The sequence below is a fragment of the Podarcis muralis genome, chromosome 6 (assembly GCF_964188315.1).
Source record: "Podarcis muralis chromosome 6, rPodMur119.hap1.1, whole genome shotgun sequence".
Lineage (NCBI taxonomy): Eukaryota > Metazoa > Chordata > Lepidosauria > Squamata > Lacertidae > Podarcis > Podarcis muralis.
This window is the reverse complement of record NC_135660.1, coordinates 7,482,956-7,502,573: the sequence shown is the minus strand read 5'-3', so window position 1 is coordinate 7,502,573 and position 19,618 is coordinate 7,482,956. Positions and strand designations below refer to the sequence as shown.

The window sequence follows — 19,618 nt, the reverse complement described above, 5'->3', positions numbered from 1 at the left end:
GCAGAGGTTGGATGGCCAACTGTCGCGGATGCTGTAGTTGAGATTCCTGCATTGCAGCGGGGTTGGACTAGATGACCTTTGGGTTCCCTTCAAAACTCCATGATTCTATGATGTTCAATAGCATATTGCTTCTAAACTGGGAAACTCTGTTTAACCACCACCATGGATCCAAAGTCCATAAATTTTGTTATTTCATCTTTTTGTACACCACTCTGACTTTTCTTTTTCCAATCAAGTGGTGTATAAATTTTATGAAAATGAATAAAATCAATAATTCTGCCTAATTTTTAAGGGCGAGCTACGCCAGGAGCACATCTTTTGGTGGCGCCCGGCTGCTTCACGCACATAGACACACAATTAACTTGGGGCGTCCCAAAGCTGCTCTCTCTTCCAGGGGCATTCAAAGCGGGTGGGCCTCCACAAGGCAGCAATGGATCCAGAAACTGAGAAGGCGACCAACCCACCCACCTGCGGACGATGGGCCTGGAGGCCCTCTCCTCTTATCTGATCCCTTGGACATCAGCTGCTGAACTTTGATGTGTTCACGGTGCTCCTCCATCTCAGCTTCTTTGTGGATCTGGTCAATGGTCTTGGGGCCCTGGTCTCCTCTCCTTGGCACCCAACTGTTCTGCAAGAGGCAAAGAGGAAAGCAAGGGGAGAGGTTACAGCACCCAGAACGCTTGGCGTGTGAAGGCAAGGGAGGAGCGAGAGACAGTCAGCACCAGCTTCTCTGTTGGTCTAGCCAGGACCAGCCTCTGGGCTCAGGTTCCCTTCCAGAGCCAACAGCACCAGCGGCCAGTCCACCTGGTCGCTGTTCTTGCAACTGACCTCTAAACATACACCCTTTGTTCTTCCCTCCAACATCTCTTAATCTGGCCAGATGCAGGTGTTGTTAAAGACCACAGCCTCCATCATCTCCAGCCAGCAGGAGTGATGGCACTTGGCAGTCCCAGCAACATTGTAAGAAGACAAGAAGCTGCCTTTTACAAAGCCAGACCATCAAGCTCCGGGGGCCTTCTGGTGGTTCCCTCCTGGTGAGAAGTGAGGTTACAGGGAACCAGGCAGAGGGCCTTCTCGGCAGTGGCGCCCACCCTGTGGAATGCCCTCTCACCAGATGTCAAGGGGATAAACAACTACACAAATTTTAGAAGACATCTGAAAGCAGCCCTGTATAGGGAAGTTTTTAATGTTTGAGGCTTTAATTTAATGTTTTGTTGGGAGATGGCTGGGACAACCAAGTCAGATGGGCAGTGGCATGATGATGATGATGATGATTATGATGATGATGATGCAGCAGCTCAGGATTGTCTACACAGACTTGCAGATGCTCCTCATGGTTTCAGGCAGGGAATCTTTCCCAGTTCTACTTGGGGATGCCAGCAATTGACCTTGGGACCTTCTGCTTTCAAAGCACAAACTCTACCAACTAAGCGATAGCACCACCCCATACATCTGGGGAAGGCTGCCCTGTTTCTCATGTGTTATGTCTCTGAAGATCTATGCCTGACAAGGGCAGCTCTATTTCAAACCTCTGGAAAGAGCACTTGTCCAGTAATTGCAGTAAGAGAGAATGGAACGGAAGCAAGTCCTGAGCTATCCAGGCATCAAAGCATTGTTTGGCAGGAGGCCCATGCAAGGGGAATGCTCAGCAGCCCAACATGCAAGGGGGGCTTTTCGTGTGACCCCTTCCAAGCAGGCAGCCCTTCCCCTTGCAACAGTTGAGAGCCCCTGCAGCACTTCCAATAGCCTGTCCCCTCACCCCTACAGCTTCTGTAATTCACATGCTGGAAGCAAAGCAGCCATTTGTGTGTGACACTTGGAACTGCAATCTTAAGGCCGCTGGGTGTGAGTCAGGATTAGAGAATCTGTGACCCTCCAGGCATTGTTGGACTCCAACTCCCAACTCCCCAGCCAGCATAGTCAATGGCCAGGTATAATGGGAGTCCAACAATGCCTGAACACAGGCGAGCAGCTCCTGGGCAGCACCTTCTCCCGGGGTGCAATTGAGCACATAGCACCCTTTGGTGTAGAAAAGGGCCAGCGCTGGAAACCTCCCTTCACCAAACACAGCTGCTTGCAGTATTGTCAGCCCATTGCCTAAGCCGCACAAGCCAAGGGCTGCAGGCTGCAACAGTGTCTAAGGGGCTGGGGGAGAGAGAAGTGTGCGTTGGCTCGTGCTGCCATCGTTCCCACTCAGGTTGCCCTGGGATGGAAAGGCGGGTCTTGCACCTTACCCGGAGTCAGGCCGGCCTATCCCAGGAAGGGGGCAGGGCTCTCATCTAGCCCGGAGGGGGCCATAAGGGAGCAACTGTCTGCACCTTACCCGTCTGAGGTCAATCACATCCTGCAGCATGAAGCGGATACGTGAAGACGTTTTCTTCTCCTTGATTATCTTCTCCATCTGGTTGAAGTACTGATCCATCCGAGGCTGGGTGGGGAAGAGGAGAAAAGGAGAGAAGTGACGACGAATGAACAGAGACAGCAATGTGCCTACGTGCTGCGGGAGGGATGGGAGCAACCAAGGCAAGACGTTCTCCTTGAGGGCTTCAAACTCATGGTGGAAGGTGAGGTTCAAGAAAGGAAACAAGCAGCCACTGTACAAGTTCCCTGTTGAAGCCAGGGCTGGGGTAGCTGGTTCCTTGAATGTTTCTGGGCTGGGGAGAAGAGACATATTTTCCCCAGCCCAGCTGTCTGGCCTCTGTCTGTCTGGGAAATATCTAGTCCTGGGCACAGTTCTCTCCACCCTGCAAAGTAGCTTGGCTGGGGGAGGCTGCTCCCTCGAAACTCTCCAATAGGCATCACAAGTAGCTACAGAAAAAAGTAAGCTTGTATAGTTGGGCAATGGCTGCACATTTATTCCTGAGCAAGAGGCAAACTGACGGGGGGGGCCGACTGTCAAGTGGCATGCAGCCATCTCCCAGCTCTGCTGCTAAAGCCCCTCTGCCAATTCCTGCCTTTCCCCCTCTCCCATGTCAGATTATGAGCACCAAATTTCAACCTTCCCGGAAAATGCAAGGAAAGCCTGCCAGGTTAAGCAGTGGTGCCATGCCAGGGACTGGGAACCTGCAACCTTCGAAATATGATTGGGGCTCCAACTCCCATCAGCCCCAGCTAAGTTGGCCAATGCTGGGGAATGATGGGAGATGTAGTTCAATGACAACAGGAGGATCCTCCAGACTAGAGCTATACTTGGCATTTCCAATCTGGCACCAAAGCATGGAGGACAGAACCCTGTAGGCTCTAAGCAAGAGCTGTGAAGCCAGCATCTCAACAGGGGAAGGCCAGGGGAGAAGCAGCAGCAGAGAAACCGCCCTGCTGATGCCCAACATGAAGCGAAAGGGCAGTGCCATCTGGGATGTGTATTCTTGTGTGCTATGAAAAGCTGCATTTCTGAACACTGGGCAAGGCCATACCTTGGCCTTTTCAAAGTCTAGGTCCTTGCCAATGGTGGTGAGCAGTCGGCATAAGCACTCGAGCGATTCCTCGTCATGGTTCTTGAGCAGCTTCACCACACAGTCATGCATGATGGCTTCGGTCAACATCTTCAGCTTAAAGAGCTCCCCGATGAACTTGATGTTGCCCAGGGAGCGCCGACGGGCCTTGTCCCGGGCGTCATCCAGCTCCTCCTTCAGGCGAGCTCTCTCCTCGGGCTGCGGATGGAACAGGGGTAGAGGTCAGGAGGATCCGAAAGCTGAACTTGATTACCTCTATCTCTGTATTTGTGCATACGTATTTCACAGTTGTTACTTCCATAAATCACTGGAACCCAGGGGTGGGGAACCTTTTTCTCATGCACACACCCCGCCCAAGTTTCAAGCTCAACTCACACCAGCTGTGTCATCCATCTCCTTTTGCTTCTTCTCAAAAATCTCGTCGTCGTCCTTGTCTTTCTCAAACTCTTTCTGGCACCGGTTCAGGAGTACCTTGCGGAAGTTGACCATCACGGTCGGCTTGTCAGTAGTGGGGACTTTCAGCTAGAGCAGGGACAGACACGAGTCACAATGGGAAGCGGTTTCAGACAGTTTCCAACTGGCCCTCTACTGCCAGCAGAGTGGGCTGGAAGCCCCAGTTCTGATCTCCCCCACCTCAACCCACAAGCCTTTCCCACGAGCCACAGCTCATCAACATGCACTGAGGAAACACACAGGATCGAAAGGAAAATACATGGACAAAATGCATAGTAAGCAAATAGAAATAAATGTATCAATGCATTGCAGCCATGTAATTGTGGATAAAGGAGTGAATTCCAGACTCCTCGCATCTTTACGGCAACGAGCCAAAGGGAGAGAACAGAAACTTGAAACTGAAATCTACACCCAGGCACCTCTTTTGACACAGATTTAACAAAACCACAGATAAAGTACTGCTCAAATAGTAAGCTATGCAACCACTATTAGCAAGCGGCCCCTTGGGCCAATTTCTGACCCTGTCTTGTACATATATAAAATCAAGGTGTGCTACTTTGGCTACAATTTCTTTCCATGGGAAATGAAATAATTCAAACGTAGTAAGAAACAGAGCTATCCCATTTTTCTAATGCTACATCTCTGTTTCATATTCGCATGCAACCTGTAAATTCATGTGTCTGCAGCAGTTAGGGATGAGCTCACGCGCTCTAAACCAGTAAACTCCTGTGGGGCCCATCCGATTCGTAACCGGAGATCTGACTGCCCCCCCCCCTCGACCGCAGGCAACCATTCTTGGAGATTGGATGCAAGATCTGCCTGACAGTGTCCTCTAGCCTGGTGCTTTTGGGACACACTGCCAGCCTCTCTCCAAAGGTCCTTTAAGGGCGGTGAGGATACAGGCTTGATAGCCAAGCCGTGGCCCTGAGCGAACAGCATTTCCATGCCTCTTCCCATCCCGAGCAAGAATCTGAGGCCCTTTGCAGCCCAGAGAGAGGTGGAAGCACTCACCCCCATAAGGCAACGGCACATGTTGGCATAGGCAACAGAGAAGTTTGGCTCAGAGATGGCCTTCTCGAAGATGAGGTCGATGACGCCCTTGAGGCGCTCCTCGGTGTCGATGGACAGCTCAGTGACTTGCTTCATCAGCTGCTGGAACATCTGCGGCGTCAGCTTGTTCAGAATGCTGCGCACACGCCGGAACAGCTCCTGTGGGGAGGAAACACCCAGGCGCCGTCAGCAAGGTAAGCTTGGCATAAACACACACAGAGACACCTGTCCTGCTCCACCCGTTCCTTCCTTCTGCAGGTGTGGACGTGGGAGCTCAGAAACCTGCCAGCCCAGCAAGCTGGTAGGGAGGGCAAGCAGCTCCTGGCTGCTCTGCTCTGCCCAGGGCTGAGTTTGCTGGAATGAACTGGGCAAGCGAAGGAGAAGCCAAGAGGAAAGCAAATCCACAGGGGCTGGAAGGTGGCAACCATCTTTCCTTTCCCCACGAGTCTCCCCACAAGTGCTGAGGGCAGGAAAAAGCATGCACCCCTTCTGAATCTTGAGAACCTTATCATTTTCCTTTATCTTCTACGGTTTAATCTCGGGAGCAGCCACGTGGGTTTTCCAATAATTCTGTATTGGGGTTTTCTTTTAAGATGTTTTCCCAATGCTCAAGGAGCAGGGTTTCCCAAGCTTGACTACAATTCCCATCATCCCTGACCACTGGTGGTGCTAGCTAGCCCCCAAGGCCCAAGTTTCAGAAACCCTGCTCTAGAGCAGTGGGTCCCTAAAAATTTTGGGCCACCACCCCCTGGGTACCATAAACCCTTCCCTAGTGCCCCATACCCTATAAAAGGCATTATTCAGAATAGCGATCTACACAACCCACTAAGGAAGATACTGACACATAACATTCAAAACAGTAACAATTACTTGCACATGTATTCAAAATCTAGTTGGAACTATTTGCAACAAGATTGATTAACTTGTTCCTGTTGATACCAGCTTTTCTGAGTCCGAGAGTCATTTACGGCCTCCAGCACCCCCTATTTCTATTACTGCTACCCCGTGTAATCCCACTGCTCCCTAGGGGCGTTCACAACCACTTCTCTATAAGGTAAAGGTACCCCTGCCCGTACGGGCCAGTCTTGACAGACTCTAGGGTTGTGCGCCCATCTCACTCAAGAGGCCGGGGGCCAGCGCTGTCCGGAGACACTTCCGGGTCACGTGGCCAGCGTGACAAGCTGCATCTGGCGAGCCAGCACAGCACACGGAAACGCCGTTTACCTTCCCGCCAGTAAGCGGTCCCTATTTATCTACTTGCACCCGGGGGTGCTTTCGAACTGCTAGGTTGGCAGGCGCTGGGACCGAGCAACGGGAGCGCACCCCGCTGCGGGGATTCGAACCGCTGACCTTTCCATCGGCAAGCCCTAGGCGCTGAGGCTTTTACCCACAGCGCCACCCGCGTCCCCACTTCTCTATAGAATGTGCCAATTTAGAACGTTAGTTTTACTTGTATTTAGTAAGCAAAGCCAAACCCTTTCAAACTGCCACGCTTGCCTAAATACTGTATTTGAAATTGCCATCTATTCATTGTTCCTTAATGAACTTAAGAAATGGACTATTTTGCACAGAAAAATAAAATGCATTGGAAATGCTTCCCAATTTCTTTTCAGGGTTTTTTTTTGGGGGGGGGGGGGGCTTTTGAAATCTCTGCCACCTCAAAGGAAGAGTTCACACCCCAAAGGAAGTAAAGGAGGCTGGAACTCCAGCAGGAATGAACCGTGTCCCAGAGGTTCAGGGAAAGGAGCCTGGAAGTAAACCACGGAGGGCATGGCTTTCTTCCCTCCAGGGAGCAAAAGCAGGCACTCACATTTTCCTCTGAGGCAAGCACAGAGACTAGAGCAGGAATGTCTTCCAAAATACCAGTATCCAGATGAAGTTGTTGGTGAGCTAAAATGCAAGTTACTGAATGACATCCACCACCACCCAGCTGTTTTTCACCACTTTTTTTGGGGGGGGGAGCTACCCTCCAGAAATAAAATGCACAATGTAAAGCACTTGGAAAGAAAGCAAGAGGTTATTTCCCCACCTCTTTTTTTGTACCCTGGTGGTCTATTTCAGATGTAAAGTTCACAGTCTCAACCACATAAATTACGGAGACACGCGCCCTTTATACAGCCTGCTGTTACCCTCATTTAGTGGTACAGTGGAACCTCGGTTTTCGAGTGTCTCAGAAACCGAACATTTCGGAACCCGAAAAGCGAAAACCCGGAATAAATTGCTTCCATTTTCAAACGCGCCTCAGACATCAAACGGGTTCCGCGGTGTGTTTTTCCATTTTCTCAATGGGTATTGCCAATAACCCTTTGAGCCTCAGCTGCTGAACCTTTCGGAAGTTGAACTGTCTTCCAGAATGGATTATATTCGACAACCAAAGTTCCACTGTACATCAGCATTGGGACCAATTATAGTTAGAACTAACTACAATCGTTTAAAGCTGAGGTTTAAAATGTTGGTTAAAAATTGGTGCATGCAAATCAGGGCTTCAAGTAATTGACTTCAGCTCTAATTAGTTGGTGGGTGGTCACACTAGCTAGGGTTTGAGCAAACCACGGAAGGAAAAAGGGGAACTTTACATATGAGAAGTGAGAGAGCATGTGAATCATAGAATAGAATCATAGAATTGGAATAGAACACAAGGGCCATCGAGTCCAACCCCCTGCCAAGCAGGAAACACCATCAGAGCACTCCTGACATATGGTTGTCAAGCCTCTGCTTAAAGACCTCCAAAGAAGGAGACTCCACCACACTCCTTGGCAGCAAATTCCACTGTCGGACAGCTCTTACTGTCAGGAAGTTCTTCCTAATGTTTAGGTGGAATCTTCTTTCTTGTAGTTTGGATCCATTGCTCCGTGTCCGCTTCTCTGGACTTTTCTCCCTCCTCTATATGACATCCTTTTATATATTTGAACATGGCTATCATATCACCCCTTAACCTCCTCTTCTCCAGGCTAAATATGCCCAGCTCCCTTAGCCGTTCCTCATAAGGCATCGTTTCCAGGCCTTTGACCATTTTGGTTGCCCTCCTCTGGACACATTCCAGTTTGTCAGTGTCCTTCTTGAACTGTAGTGCCCAGAACTGGACACAGTACTCCAGGTGAGGTCTGACCAGAGCAGAATACAGTGGCACTATTACTTCTCTTGATCTAGATGCTATACTCCTATTGATGCAGCCCAGAATTGCAGAATCTATAAGCAGCTAGCAGGAGACTCACCAACCAGGAAAGTGTGAAGGTACAGATGAGGTCATGCAAGTCCTTACCTGAGTTTTTAAATTTTCAGGATCCTCTGGCTCACTTGCCCGCTTGCTGCTGGGCTTCCAGGCCTTCTCAGCCTTGTTGAGCTTGACATCTTCGTTCAGGGACGCTACAGCGATAATCTTCCGAGGCTCCTTCCTCAGGCTTTGCTGGGAACGGCGTTGCCCTGGTCCTGCAGGCTGTGGAAGCAAAGGGGGAGAAGTGATGCCAGCACTTTTCAGATGCCACCCAACCTGCCCCCCAGCACAAAGAAGCACTGGCGTAGAGGTGGCGCTGCCAGCATGATGCTAGCCTGCCTCCCAGTATGCTTGGCTCCAAAAGATGGGGGGGGGCAGCAGAAGGTGTGCCTGCCTGCCTGCCTGCTCAGATACTCAGTTCCATCACACAGCATCAGTGGCCCAGACACGATGGCACTAACTTGGAGTTCATCATGCAGACAAAGCTGGCAGGGGATACAAGCCGGAAGACAAGACACGGTGTGATGGTACATACCGGTCCACGGTTAGGTGGCGTTGGGCGGCCCAGGTTGGCAAAGGAGGGTGTGAAATCTGGTCCACAATTCATGGTGCTCAGGCGCACAGGATCCAGCGGTCGCAAGGGCATCTTATTTGCCTGTTAAGTCAAAGGGCAAGGAGAAGAACACACAAAAGGTAAGACAGGTTCTGAGAGTCTTAAGGTTGTGCAGCTAAAATCTTCGAAGTTTTGCCTCTGAACATGCCTAAAAATCTACTTTTCAGAAATCACCACAGGTCTTAGCCTAACATGAGCTGATGCCAATGAGATTCATTCATTCATTTATTTATTGAATTTATATACCGCTCTATATAAATATAGACCAGGGACGCGGGTGGCGCTGTGGGTAAAAGCCTCAGTGCCTAGGGCTTGCCGATCGAAAGGTCGGCGGTTCGAATCCCCGCGGCGGGGTGCGCTCCCGCTGCTCGGTCCCAGCGCCTGCCAACCTAGCAATTCGAAAGCACCCCCGGGTGCAAGTAGATAAATAGGGACCGCTTACCAGCGGGAAGGTAAACGGTGTTCCGTGTGCTGCGCTGGCTCACCAGATGCAGCTTTGTCACACTGGCCACGTGACCCGGAAGGGTCTGCGGACAGTGCTGGCCCCCAGCCTCTTGAGTGAAATGGGCGCACAACCCCAGAGTCTGTCAAGACTGGCCCGTACGGGCAGGGGTGCCTTTACCTTTTTTATATAATATAAAAATCACAATAATCCAATAACCGCCCCCCCCCCATAGAGCCACCTTTCAAAGGGTGTAAGATGTTGATCAGTTAAGCAAAGGCCTGATTAAAGAGGAACGTTTTTGCCTGGCGCCTAAAGGTGTATCGGTTGGCAGGAGCTGGGACAGAGCAACAGGAGCTCACTCCGTTGTACGGATTCGAACCGCCAACCTTCTGATTGGCAATCCCAAGAGGTTCAGTGGTTTAGACCACAGCACCACCCGCATCAACTTCAACATCAACTTCGTTGGACTGGTCATGTTGTGTGGATGCCCGATTATCGTCTTCCAAAGCAACTACTATATTCCAAACTTAAAAATGGAAAGCATAATGCTGGTGGTCAACAAAAGAGGTTTAAAGAGTGTCTCAAGGCAAATCTTAAAAATGTAGTATAAACACCAACAACTGGGGAACACTTGCGAGTGTTCCAACTGGAGAACAGCCTTTACCAAAGGTGTCATGGGCTTTGAAGACACTTGAATTCAGGATAAAAGGGAGAAACATGCTAAGAGGAAGGCATGCTTAGCTAACTCCCACCAGGAAACCAATGTCCCCACTGTGAAAGGACGTGTGGATCCAGAATTGGCCTCCACAGTCACTTATGGACTCATTGTTAAAACCGTGTTTATGGAAGACAATCTTACTCAGCTACGAGTGATCGCCAAAGAAGAAGAAAGAAAAGTATATAATGAAGGCGCCAGGCAAACCTCCCTGGGGAGAGCATTCCCCAGATGGGAGCCTCTGCGAGAAGGTCTGTTCTCACGTTGCCACCCTCCAAACCTCTCGAGGAGGGGGCACATGAAGGAGGGCCTCAGAAGATGATCTCAGGATCCAGGTAGGTTCATATGGAAAGAGGCGGTCCTTGAGGTACTGCGGTCCTGAGCCGTTTAAGGCTTTATAGGTCAAAACCGGCACTTTGAATTGGGCCCAGAAACTAATCAGTAGCCAGTACAATCGGACCAGATGGCCAGTTCCCCTTCTTTGCCCTTTGGGATGTGCACTGACACCCCACCACCACCCACCCACCGGGTCAATGCCCAACCTTGTGCAGTTGTCCAGAGAGGATAGACTCTCTGGGCACACCATGCCAAGAAAAACAAAAGGAAGCGTCTGCGGGACATCTGGTGACCCCAGCTGGAAATGGAGGACCGACCTTTTCCAAGACCACATCGCTGATATGGGGCAAACCCTCGGGCTTCTGCATGCTGGCAAAGATGAACTGGAAACCCAACAGGAACTCCCGGTCGTATCTCTTCTTCTCTTCTGGGTTCAATGGCTTCCACTGCTCTGTTAAGGAAAGGAAGGTGGAAAGCACCAAATTGAAATCACACTCACAACAGGTGGTCAAGAATTCCCAGCAGCAGTAGAGCAAGAAGCACCTGCACTTTCAAAGGGTGATGGTGCATCCGCAAGAATCGAGTGGGGCTCACAAATCTTGGCCAACCAAAAATGCGTTGTTGCCAAGATCACCCTTCCACAAGGACTTGGGTCTTGCTCCTACGTCACAATGAACTTTACAGTGAGGCCAGGGACAATTCCTTGCTCCACTTTCCCTGCTGTAAGCTTGGAGCTCGGAAGGAGCAGTTCTCAGCCCTTCTCTTCAACTGGGGGGGGGGGGGGGGTTCCATACCCCAGAACTGAGCTGCACTCTGGAGAGCTTCAGAAGCCCAGACACTTGCTATGGCATGCAAAATTGTGCCTCCCACCATGGTGCCTGGCAAATGCTCCTACTCAAATTTCCTTGCATCTTTCACTGTTTCCTTACCCAGAGTTCCCAATCTTCTAACACCCCCCCCCCCCCCCGTTATCTAAATGCTGACTGCCAGATCTCTAACTTGGGACTGCCTTGCATCTCCTTTGTTGCAGTGTCACAGTTACTCTTTTAACATATGAGATGTTACTGTTGTTAATGCAGCAATGACATTTTCCTCCCATTCAGTAACTTTGCAGAACTGCTGTTGTTTTAAGATTAAGCTCTTAAAGATACTGCAACATTTGCATGCAAAAGGTGAAGGGGGGAGAGGGGGTGCTCTCTGTGCCCATGCTTGCTTCTGGATCCAAGAGTCAGCACATGCCTTCCAAGGTCTTCTGGCTCACATCTCATCCTACATAATTAGCAAAGAGCTAGTTCAAAGGCACTGCACTTCAGTTTCCAAGCAGACCCAGCTCTTCCTTGCCAGAGAAAACAAGCAAGTCAGTGTAAGAGCTGCAGCTATTTCTGTGTGCTGGTGATCTGCATCTCCGTCCGTCCCATTCTAGTACAAAGCGAAAGGAACAAACCACCCAGTTATTTGCATGATCTCTTCAGGAAGGAAAAGCTGGGGGCTGCTCTGCAGGGGAGCGGCTAGCTGTGAATTAGCAGGGGGCTGCATAGCCACGAGTGCCTGTGCCTGCTGCTGGAACCATTACTGTCAGAGAGAGGCTTCTGTAAACACAGTGACTTAGCACGAAAGGGGCATGAGTGATTCGGCCCCTGCTGAGAGCAACTATTGCTTAATACTGAAGTGACTGGACACCCAGTGGAGGGGAATTCCTGCAAAGCCTTTCCCCAACAGCCCAAGACAAGCCAGCAGTCACAAGCCTGCTCAGATGCTCAGCTCCATCACAGTGTGTCAGTGGCCCAGACACGATGGCTCAAAAACGAGATCATCACAGAAGGCTCCAATAGGTAGCAGCCGGGGGGCGGGGGGGGGGGGGGAGGTAGAACAGAGAAAGTCATTTGGCACGAGCCTCACCTGCTGTGTAGCTGTACTTCTGGTCAGCCTGCTTGACCTTCTCAGGGTCTAGCTTATCCTCTTTCTCTTCCCACGTCTCATCGGGCTCCTCCTGGGAGCGAACGGGGGCAGGCTCCTCGGGCTCTGGGGCTGGCACGGGGGGCTTGTTCTCTATCTCTGAGCCACCCTCACTGGGCTAAGAGGGCAAGCAGAGAAGATCTCAAGAATAAAGCAAAAGCTGCAGCTCTGAGCTCCAGTGAAGGAATCATTTTACTGTCAATGGCTTATTTGTGGTGCCATAATAGTTTATCACAGCTAAGGAGGTAGTTGTTGTGACAAAATTACAATTACGGTGATTAAGCAAGAAAAGGAGAACAAAGAGAGTTTTAAGTAACAACCCAAAAGGGATATATAAATAACAATGGGGAAGTGTAAACCCATTTGCAGTCTTGTATATACATTTCTTCAAATTACTGTATTAGTTTGCAGCCAACATGCATGTTGAAGTGATCAACGAAGATGAGCACAGCCTATTCCATGTGGAATGTTGATGGATTTCCTTTGGGAGAAACCACTTTTTAGGGGTAGGGGGGAATAAATCAGTTCAACTTAAACCTCTTCTCCCTGATCACTCTGCTCTGCACCCACTGCCAGGATTTGGAGATTCCACTGGGTACTGACCAGCAGGGCCTCAAGCCCTCCTTAGCAGCCTTTTGAACAAGAGGTTTTCAAGGTGCTGAAATCTTAAGGCTATGCCAATCTGTGCTATTCAGGGTCACGTTGCAGAATCCACCCTTCACTCCTTATTACTTGGTACAGTGGGACAGAGTGCTAAGCAGGTTTGAGCCCACCTGTGGGCAAGATTCCTGCATTGCAGGGGACTGCAATCCTCAGGGGTCCCTTCCAACACTACAATTCTATGATTCCACAGTGCCACCTGCCCCAAGCCATAGTTCACAATCCACATATTTAAGTATTATCTGTGCAAGACTGATGCTGCTGCTTGCAGAGTTAACAGTTCCCCAGGATTCCATGGGATTGCAGGGGGAAGAATCGTCAAACTATTTTAACCTGCAGCATATAGTCAGTGATGGGAAGAAGTGGTACCCAGCTAGGTGACTCTGGGTAATGGATCAGGCTATGTTTCTCAGCTCCTGACTAAACCGTGGGGGCCACCCACCTTGAATGCATCCAGCAGGTCTCCAACAGCTTCCTTCTTGTTTAGGTCCTTCATCTTCCGCTTCTTCTTTGGCACCGATACAGCCACTAGAGAGTTGCAAAGAGGGTTGGGGAGGATGAGCCACACTAGCCAGGGACTCACAGGAGAGCAGCCCCTGCCACAGTGACAGTCACCACTGCTCCAAGGTGGCGGCGGGAGGAGGTTAACACAGAACAAGTTCCAATTAATCTTACGAAGCAAATTAAGTGATTTGCTGCGGGATGTTAACGCTTGTGACAAAACACGTTTGCTGTTACCTGCCAGGTAAATGTCCTGGCTTCTTTGCCACATGCAGACATGCTATGCTGTTGGTAGGAAAGAATCCTAGAATAATACGGCTGGGACAAACCAAGGCATCATCAAAGGCAGAAGGCTCCAAAGAAGCCGAGGAGAAAACGCTCCAGGAGACTCCAGGTCCTTTAAATGTACTGAAACTACAACCCAACAGCCTTTGCTGTTTTCCCACCAATACAATGAACCTAACCAGAGAATGGCATTCTGGAACTGATTGCTGGTGCCCTTTGAAGGTTCCTGAAAAGAACGTGGGTCTCTTCCCAAAGGACACACGGTTCAACAGGGAACACAGAACAAGCTCACACCTAGTTATTGGGAGCCTAGGGTTTTTTGTTCCCATTTCACTGCCATCTAAATGCAGACAAAAATCCATAATCCACCAACCAGACTTTTTTTTTACTACCTAGGGCCACAGATTGACTGACTCAAAAGGAATTTCTGGAGAGAAAGAGCTACAGAGAGCTGGCTACTAAACACGGCCCTCTCTCTCTGGGAAAAACCAAAGCTGATTCCTAAAGGAAGAAAGCTGCACTGAAGAGCTACAAACAAGCAGTCAAGGCTTGCTGCACACCACTGACCTCCCCATCTCACAGATGGAGATTTGCTTGCATTTTCCCACTGGGCTCCTTCTGAAATGCCGCACTCACCTTGTGTGGCCACCTCTGCGGCCTCCAAGGGCGCAGCTGCTGGCTGGGTGCTCTGCTCTGCGGTCTCGGCCGGCTCCTCACATTCCTCCTCTTCTTCCTCCTCCTCCTCCTCCTCCGGCTCCTCCTCCTCCTCTTCGGCAGGAGGTGTGGCCAGTGGGGCCAGGGGCTCCTCGGCTTTCACCTCCTCGGGCTCGGAGATGGGGCTCATGTCCGACTCGGGCTGATCCTCGGATTCTTCGGCTGCCAGCTTCCCTGGGGTATCCAGGGACATCGCTGCCAGCTCCTCCGGCTGAGCGATGGGGGACTCCACGGCGGAATCTGGCTGGCACGTGGCAGCCTTGGGCACGGGCTCTGGCGTCTCCTCCTCCAGCACCCCGTTAGACTCCACAGCCCCCTCAGATACCTCCTCCAGGGAAGGTGGTGGGGTCGGGGGAGCCCCTGGCGGAGCCGCAGGAAGCGGTTCCTCTGGCTGAGGGGTCTCCTGCTGGGCAGTCACTGTCTCCGCCGGCACCGTCTCTTCGGCCACCGGCATTTCTGCAGGAACCGGCTGGGGGGGAGGCTCCAAAACTGGGCTAGCAGCAGCCTCCTCCTGTGACTCTGTGTCCAAGACGGGGGCTTCCTGGGGGAGCACGGGCCCCCCTGGCACTGTAGTGGTGGCGCTAACGGGTTCAAATATATCGGCGGGGACCTCAGGCGGCTCCTCTGTAGTGTCCACTGCAATGGGGCTCCCTGGGCGCACCAGCGGCACGACTGGCAGCACGGCCTCGGCCTCTGCTATGAGCGGCGGAGGGGGAGACGGGGAAGCCGATTTGCTCGCCTCCAAGGAAACAGGTTTAGTTACTACTGGGCCAGCCTTGGGACGATCGTCTGCGTGCAGAAACAAGAGGAAGAGAAGGCAGCATTTAGCGCTTAGGTGAATGGGGAAAGGAATGTTTCTAACACCTGGGAGGGCAACAGAAACCACAAGACGGGCCTGTAAAGAAGCACGTGGCTGGTCACACATAAGGAGAAAAACTTCCCAGGGGGAACTTTTATCTGCTCACAGCAACTTTTCTGGACCCGTAAAGTTGCTCTTTAAACAAAGAGGCAAATAACCAATTCTGAAGAAAGGAAGATTTCTTTTTTGAAGCGTTCCACACACCATAGGACTGTGGCCGAACCAGGGCCTTGGCTCCAGCAAATCCCTATATACGACTCTATTCAGGCCAGGGGTCTCCAACTTGGCACCCATGAAGGCCTTCACTGGTCCACCCAGGCAGGGCCCCCGGATGCTAAGCCTTCATTTTTCAAAAAAGTACTTCTCTAGCCCTCCTAGAAAGTAAGAAAGCCAGGAAGTCAACTCTGTAAGTACCTTTCTAGGCGATCTGTGTGAAATGAGCCAACCTGGCTGTTTCCACCTGTCAATGTTTCTAGCCAATGAGTAAAATCACAGCTGCTATCATTAAGTGAGTTATATGGACACCAGGTGACAAGAATCCCATATGCCCTAAAAAGTGGTTGTTTTCCCCTCCGCTTTAGTGCACTTTTACTGATTTTCATTTATTTTCTAGTCCTAAAACCCCCCTGTGGTTTCCCCCTACTTTCCCCCCTGAGCAACCAGGAGGCATCTTTCCTGTGGTGGGTTCATCTGAGATCTTATGCTCTGCAAACACAACTACAAATACTATACAGAGGTACCTTGGGTTACAGACACTTCAGGTTACAGACTCCGCTAACCCAGAAATAGTACCTTGGGTTAAGAGCTTTGCTTCAGGATGAGAACAGAAATCATGCGGTGGCAGCATGGCAGCAACGGGAGGCCCCATTAGCTAAAGTGTTACCTCAGGTTAAGAACAGTTTCAGGTTAAGAACGGACCTCCTGAACAAATTAAGTTCTTAACCCGAGGTACCACTGTAGTCCAACAACAGCTGGGGACACAAGTGTGAGAATCACTGATCTATAAACTGCATTTGTTATGCAACCTGCCCTGGGACGTTTTACAGGTAATAAATGTGCATAATTAATAAAGGTCTTGTATGTGAAGCTGCAAAAAACCCTGGCTTAGTCACAATTTACAACTGGAAGGGAGCACACTGAAAATGGCAAAATAATTGGATTGCACAACAGCTGCATATTAAGGAAGGGATTTTGGGGCAAGGGGTGGAGTTCTACTGATGACTTGGTTTGAAATATGGAAATCAAGAAAGAAACAAAAGCAAAATCAACCTCTGGCCTCCTAAAACAGCAAGATGCACCTGGTCCTAAGGATCGAAGCTCATACTCAAACCCATCTACTCTTCTGTTGAAAGATCCTGCCTCCTAGTGCCCAGAACAGAGCATCTGAGGCCATTACCTGGCAAAACTGTGAGCTATTTTTTGAGATCTTGATGGAAGGTGCTAAGTGAGGGATGGGAACTCTCCAACCCTATAGATGTTTTCGGACTACAATGCTCCTCAGCCCCGATCAGCATGGCCAGGGATGGCAGTGGCTGGGAGTCTAGCAACACATGAAAGGCCACAACTTCCCCAGTGCTGATGTACGATAACCCTCTATCCCAGGTTTAGCCAATGTGTAACTGCTGGACTGCGAATCCCATCATTCCTGAACACTGACCATGCCTGGCTGGGCGGGATGGGAGTTGTAGTCCAATGACATCTACTGGCCACCACATTGGCTGCTGCTTCAGCCCCAACACACAAAGAACTGTATCATGAAATTCCAGCCTCAAAGATCATCAACGCACAATGATTAATTGCTTGGCCTACTGATTAAGGACAATTAAAGCTTTCAGTGCTGCTAGAAGGTGGACAGTGAGCTTAAGTCCCTGAATATTATTGTTATTGTTGCTGTTGTTATTATTTTTAATTTGTAGCTCTAATCATGGGTATCTTCATCCGAAGGAACAGCCTGCACAATTCCAAACCAGAAGGGTTTTCTGCTAAGTAAGGCAAGACTCTGAATGAACTAATTCAGTGACAGGCTCGAAAGTGTAAATGACTCTTAGGAACAGAGTACAGTTGTACCTCAGAAGTCTAACAGAATCCGTTCCAGAAGTCCATTTGACTTCCGAAACAGTCAACTTCCGAAGCACGGCTTCTGATTGGCTGCAGGAAGCTCCTACAGCCAATCGGAAGCCCCGTCAGACATTCAGCCTCCAAAAGAACGTTCAGGAGCCGGAAAGTTTGACTCCCAAGGTGTCCGGGAGCCGAGGTATGGCTGTGCAGTACTGGCTTCAATGTTGAACTTGCTCAGTGACTGATTTACTCATTTTTGCAATGAACTCAGTACCTATGGAGATATCTACATCTGCTGTGAATCCACATTTGACTTCTGTAATTGCTGAAAGGGGTGTGCAAAGGACAGGGAAGAAGTGACGCTTGCATTGCTGTTGGGACTCGAGCTGTCATCAGTCCTAGCCAGCACAGCCCACGTTCAGAGATTATTAGGAACTGCAGCCCAAGAACACCAGGAGGGCAACAGCAAAACACAGACTCTTGCACACAGAGTTAAAAGATTTAATTTGCTAATGGTGCAAATGGGACCACGCGAGAGCATTTGCTCGGTTTAAGGCAGGCCCCTCTGGCTGGCCAAACGAACGGATGATGCTTAGATTTTTCAAAACCTTGAATAATTCCATCACAGAAGCAGAACAAAATTGGCAGAGCCAGGAAGGTTCTCAAAGAACCAGCTGTCGGGCCAACTGCACAGTTATCGTTTCTGAGGCCGTCTGCCAAGATTCAAAGATGTACATTTTAAGCTCCGCTTTTCTCAGATGCCGGTCTGAAAACTGAATGCCATTTGGCATCAGTCCAGCATGGCATCAAAATTATATACCCAAAGAAAAAGCTGAATTTAGCCACCTGTAGGAAATGTGCTAAGGAAGCACTTTTCATGCATCAGGCTATGCTGCATAATAAATGTAGCTCAATGCGGCCGACAAATCTGCCCCGCTTCAAAATTTCATTACAGCCACCTCAGATGAGAATTCCTAATCCTATACAGGTCAGCTCAGACATAAACTCTGCTGGGTTTGATGGAGTTACTCTCAAAACAATTATGCAGGAAGATTATTATTTTATAAGACCAATACAGCTACCGTTCTGGAAAAGCAAGTGAAAATAATTGTTTTCTGACTTTAGTGTGCTATAGATAAGGCAAGGCATTAATGGCAGGTGACCAATTTTGCTCTCAGACAAACTTTACCTACCCTCCAAGCCATCCAAATCAGGAAAAGAGTAAAAAATGAACAAGCAAAACTAATAGATGAAATAGTTCCCCTTCACCTTATTATAAAGTCGCACACAAACAGAGTAAAGCATATTTAAAAAGCGGAAAATCAGAAGGAAACAAAACAGGAAGGCATTCTAACAGAGGAAGGAAGCTTCAGGTGGTGCTGGGAGCCACGTTAAATGAGGCTGGACCTCAGGTTGTCTTATCTGGGCTGAAAGCAAACTGAAACTGCCCCCCCCCCCCCCCGCATGACCACTCATTCTGTCCACCTCACATTAGTGGGACAGAGAGACACACACAGAAAGAGAAACCTCAGCATTCCCTTTGTCTGATTTAGCCAAACCCAAACCCTGAATTGGATTTCATACCTGGCCGGACAATAACTGCTACATGTGATGTCTCTCCGTTGGCTTGTGGTTCTGGACCACTTCCAGCCTGTAAGAGAGGGGAGGGGCGACAAAAAGTAGAACAATTTTATTATAGGATTACCTGCCCAAGTTTGCTTCAACTGACTATATTTTAGCTTAAGTTTCGGTTCCAGTGTAAAGCGTTAGCTGCAAAGCCTTTCCCGCAAAACTGAGGGGTTGAATTATTGAAGTTTCCCTTTCCCCTTCCCAATTATATCTTTCTCAAATATCAGCTCAGAACTGATACATAGATTTCCACATTTCATCAAATAGATGAAAGACTGACATATATAAAGAGATGGAAATAAATAAATGGCTTGTGCCATTATCACTGTGCCATGACCTTGTTTTCTTCTAAGGAAAGGAGTCTTAAAAAACTGAGTTCAGATATAGATATGTCACGTTTTCTTAACGCAATGCAACCCAGTTAACGCAGAGAGACCCTCTAACGCAAGACCCAACACCTCTACAAATATAGCTTGTGGAATTCATTTCTGCAATTCCAGGAGACAAAATTATTCCCATCCCTCCTTCAGAAAAGATTTCCAAGGCACTGTGGTTGCATTCATGAGAGAGACTAGTTACGTATGAGATTCAAAATTAGCTTTAGATCGTTTGGTAGACGATCGTTTGGTATGCTTGGAGTTCTCCTTACAATCAAACGGCATATAAACTTTGTTTGTC

General features: G+C 49.5%; 1 protein-coding gene and 2 non-coding genes across 25 annotated transcripts in view; all 3 read right to left on the bottom strand.

Moving 5' to 3' along the window:
* Positions 1–19,618, bottom strand: part of EIF4G1 (eukaryotic translation initiation factor 4 gamma 1) — an 80,003-nt gene that overhangs the window by 10,963 nt on the left and 49,422 nt on the right. For all 23 annotated transcript variants that reach the window (XM_077929695.1, XM_077929707.1, XM_077929709.1 and 20 more), the window contains 12 exons: positions 18,896–18,962; positions 14,317–15,183; positions 13,337–13,422; positions 12,178–12,352; positions 10,596–10,729; positions 8,705–8,824; positions 8,218–8,391; positions 4,917–5,114; positions 3,828–3,974; positions 3,414–3,650; positions 2,324–2,428; positions 469–628 (listed from right to left, as the gene is read on the bottom strand). In XM_077929695.1, the coding sequence (XP_077785821.1) occupies positions 469–628; positions 2,324–2,428; positions 3,414–3,650; positions 3,828–3,974; positions 4,917–5,114; positions 8,218–8,391; positions 8,705–8,824; positions 10,596–10,729; positions 12,178–12,352; positions 13,337–13,422; positions 14,317–15,183; positions 18,896–18,962 (2,470 nt within the window). The remainder of the gene's footprint in view (positions 1–468; positions 629–2,323; positions 2,429–3,413; positions 3,651–3,827; positions 3,975–4,916; positions 5,115–8,217; positions 8,392–8,704; positions 8,825–10,595; positions 10,730–12,177; positions 12,353–13,336; positions 13,423–14,316; positions 15,184–18,895; positions 18,963–19,618) is intronic.
* LOC114598229 (small nucleolar RNA SNORD66) lies at positions 8,572–8,648 on the bottom strand. The gene has a single exon (XR_003706987.1). It is a non-coding gene; the product is annotated as a small nucleolar RNA SNORD66 (small nucleolar RNA).
* Positions 12,024–12,100, bottom strand: LOC114598227 (small nucleolar RNA SNORD66). Its single transcript, XR_003706985.1, has one exon. It is a non-coding gene; the product is annotated as a small nucleolar RNA SNORD66 (small nucleolar RNA).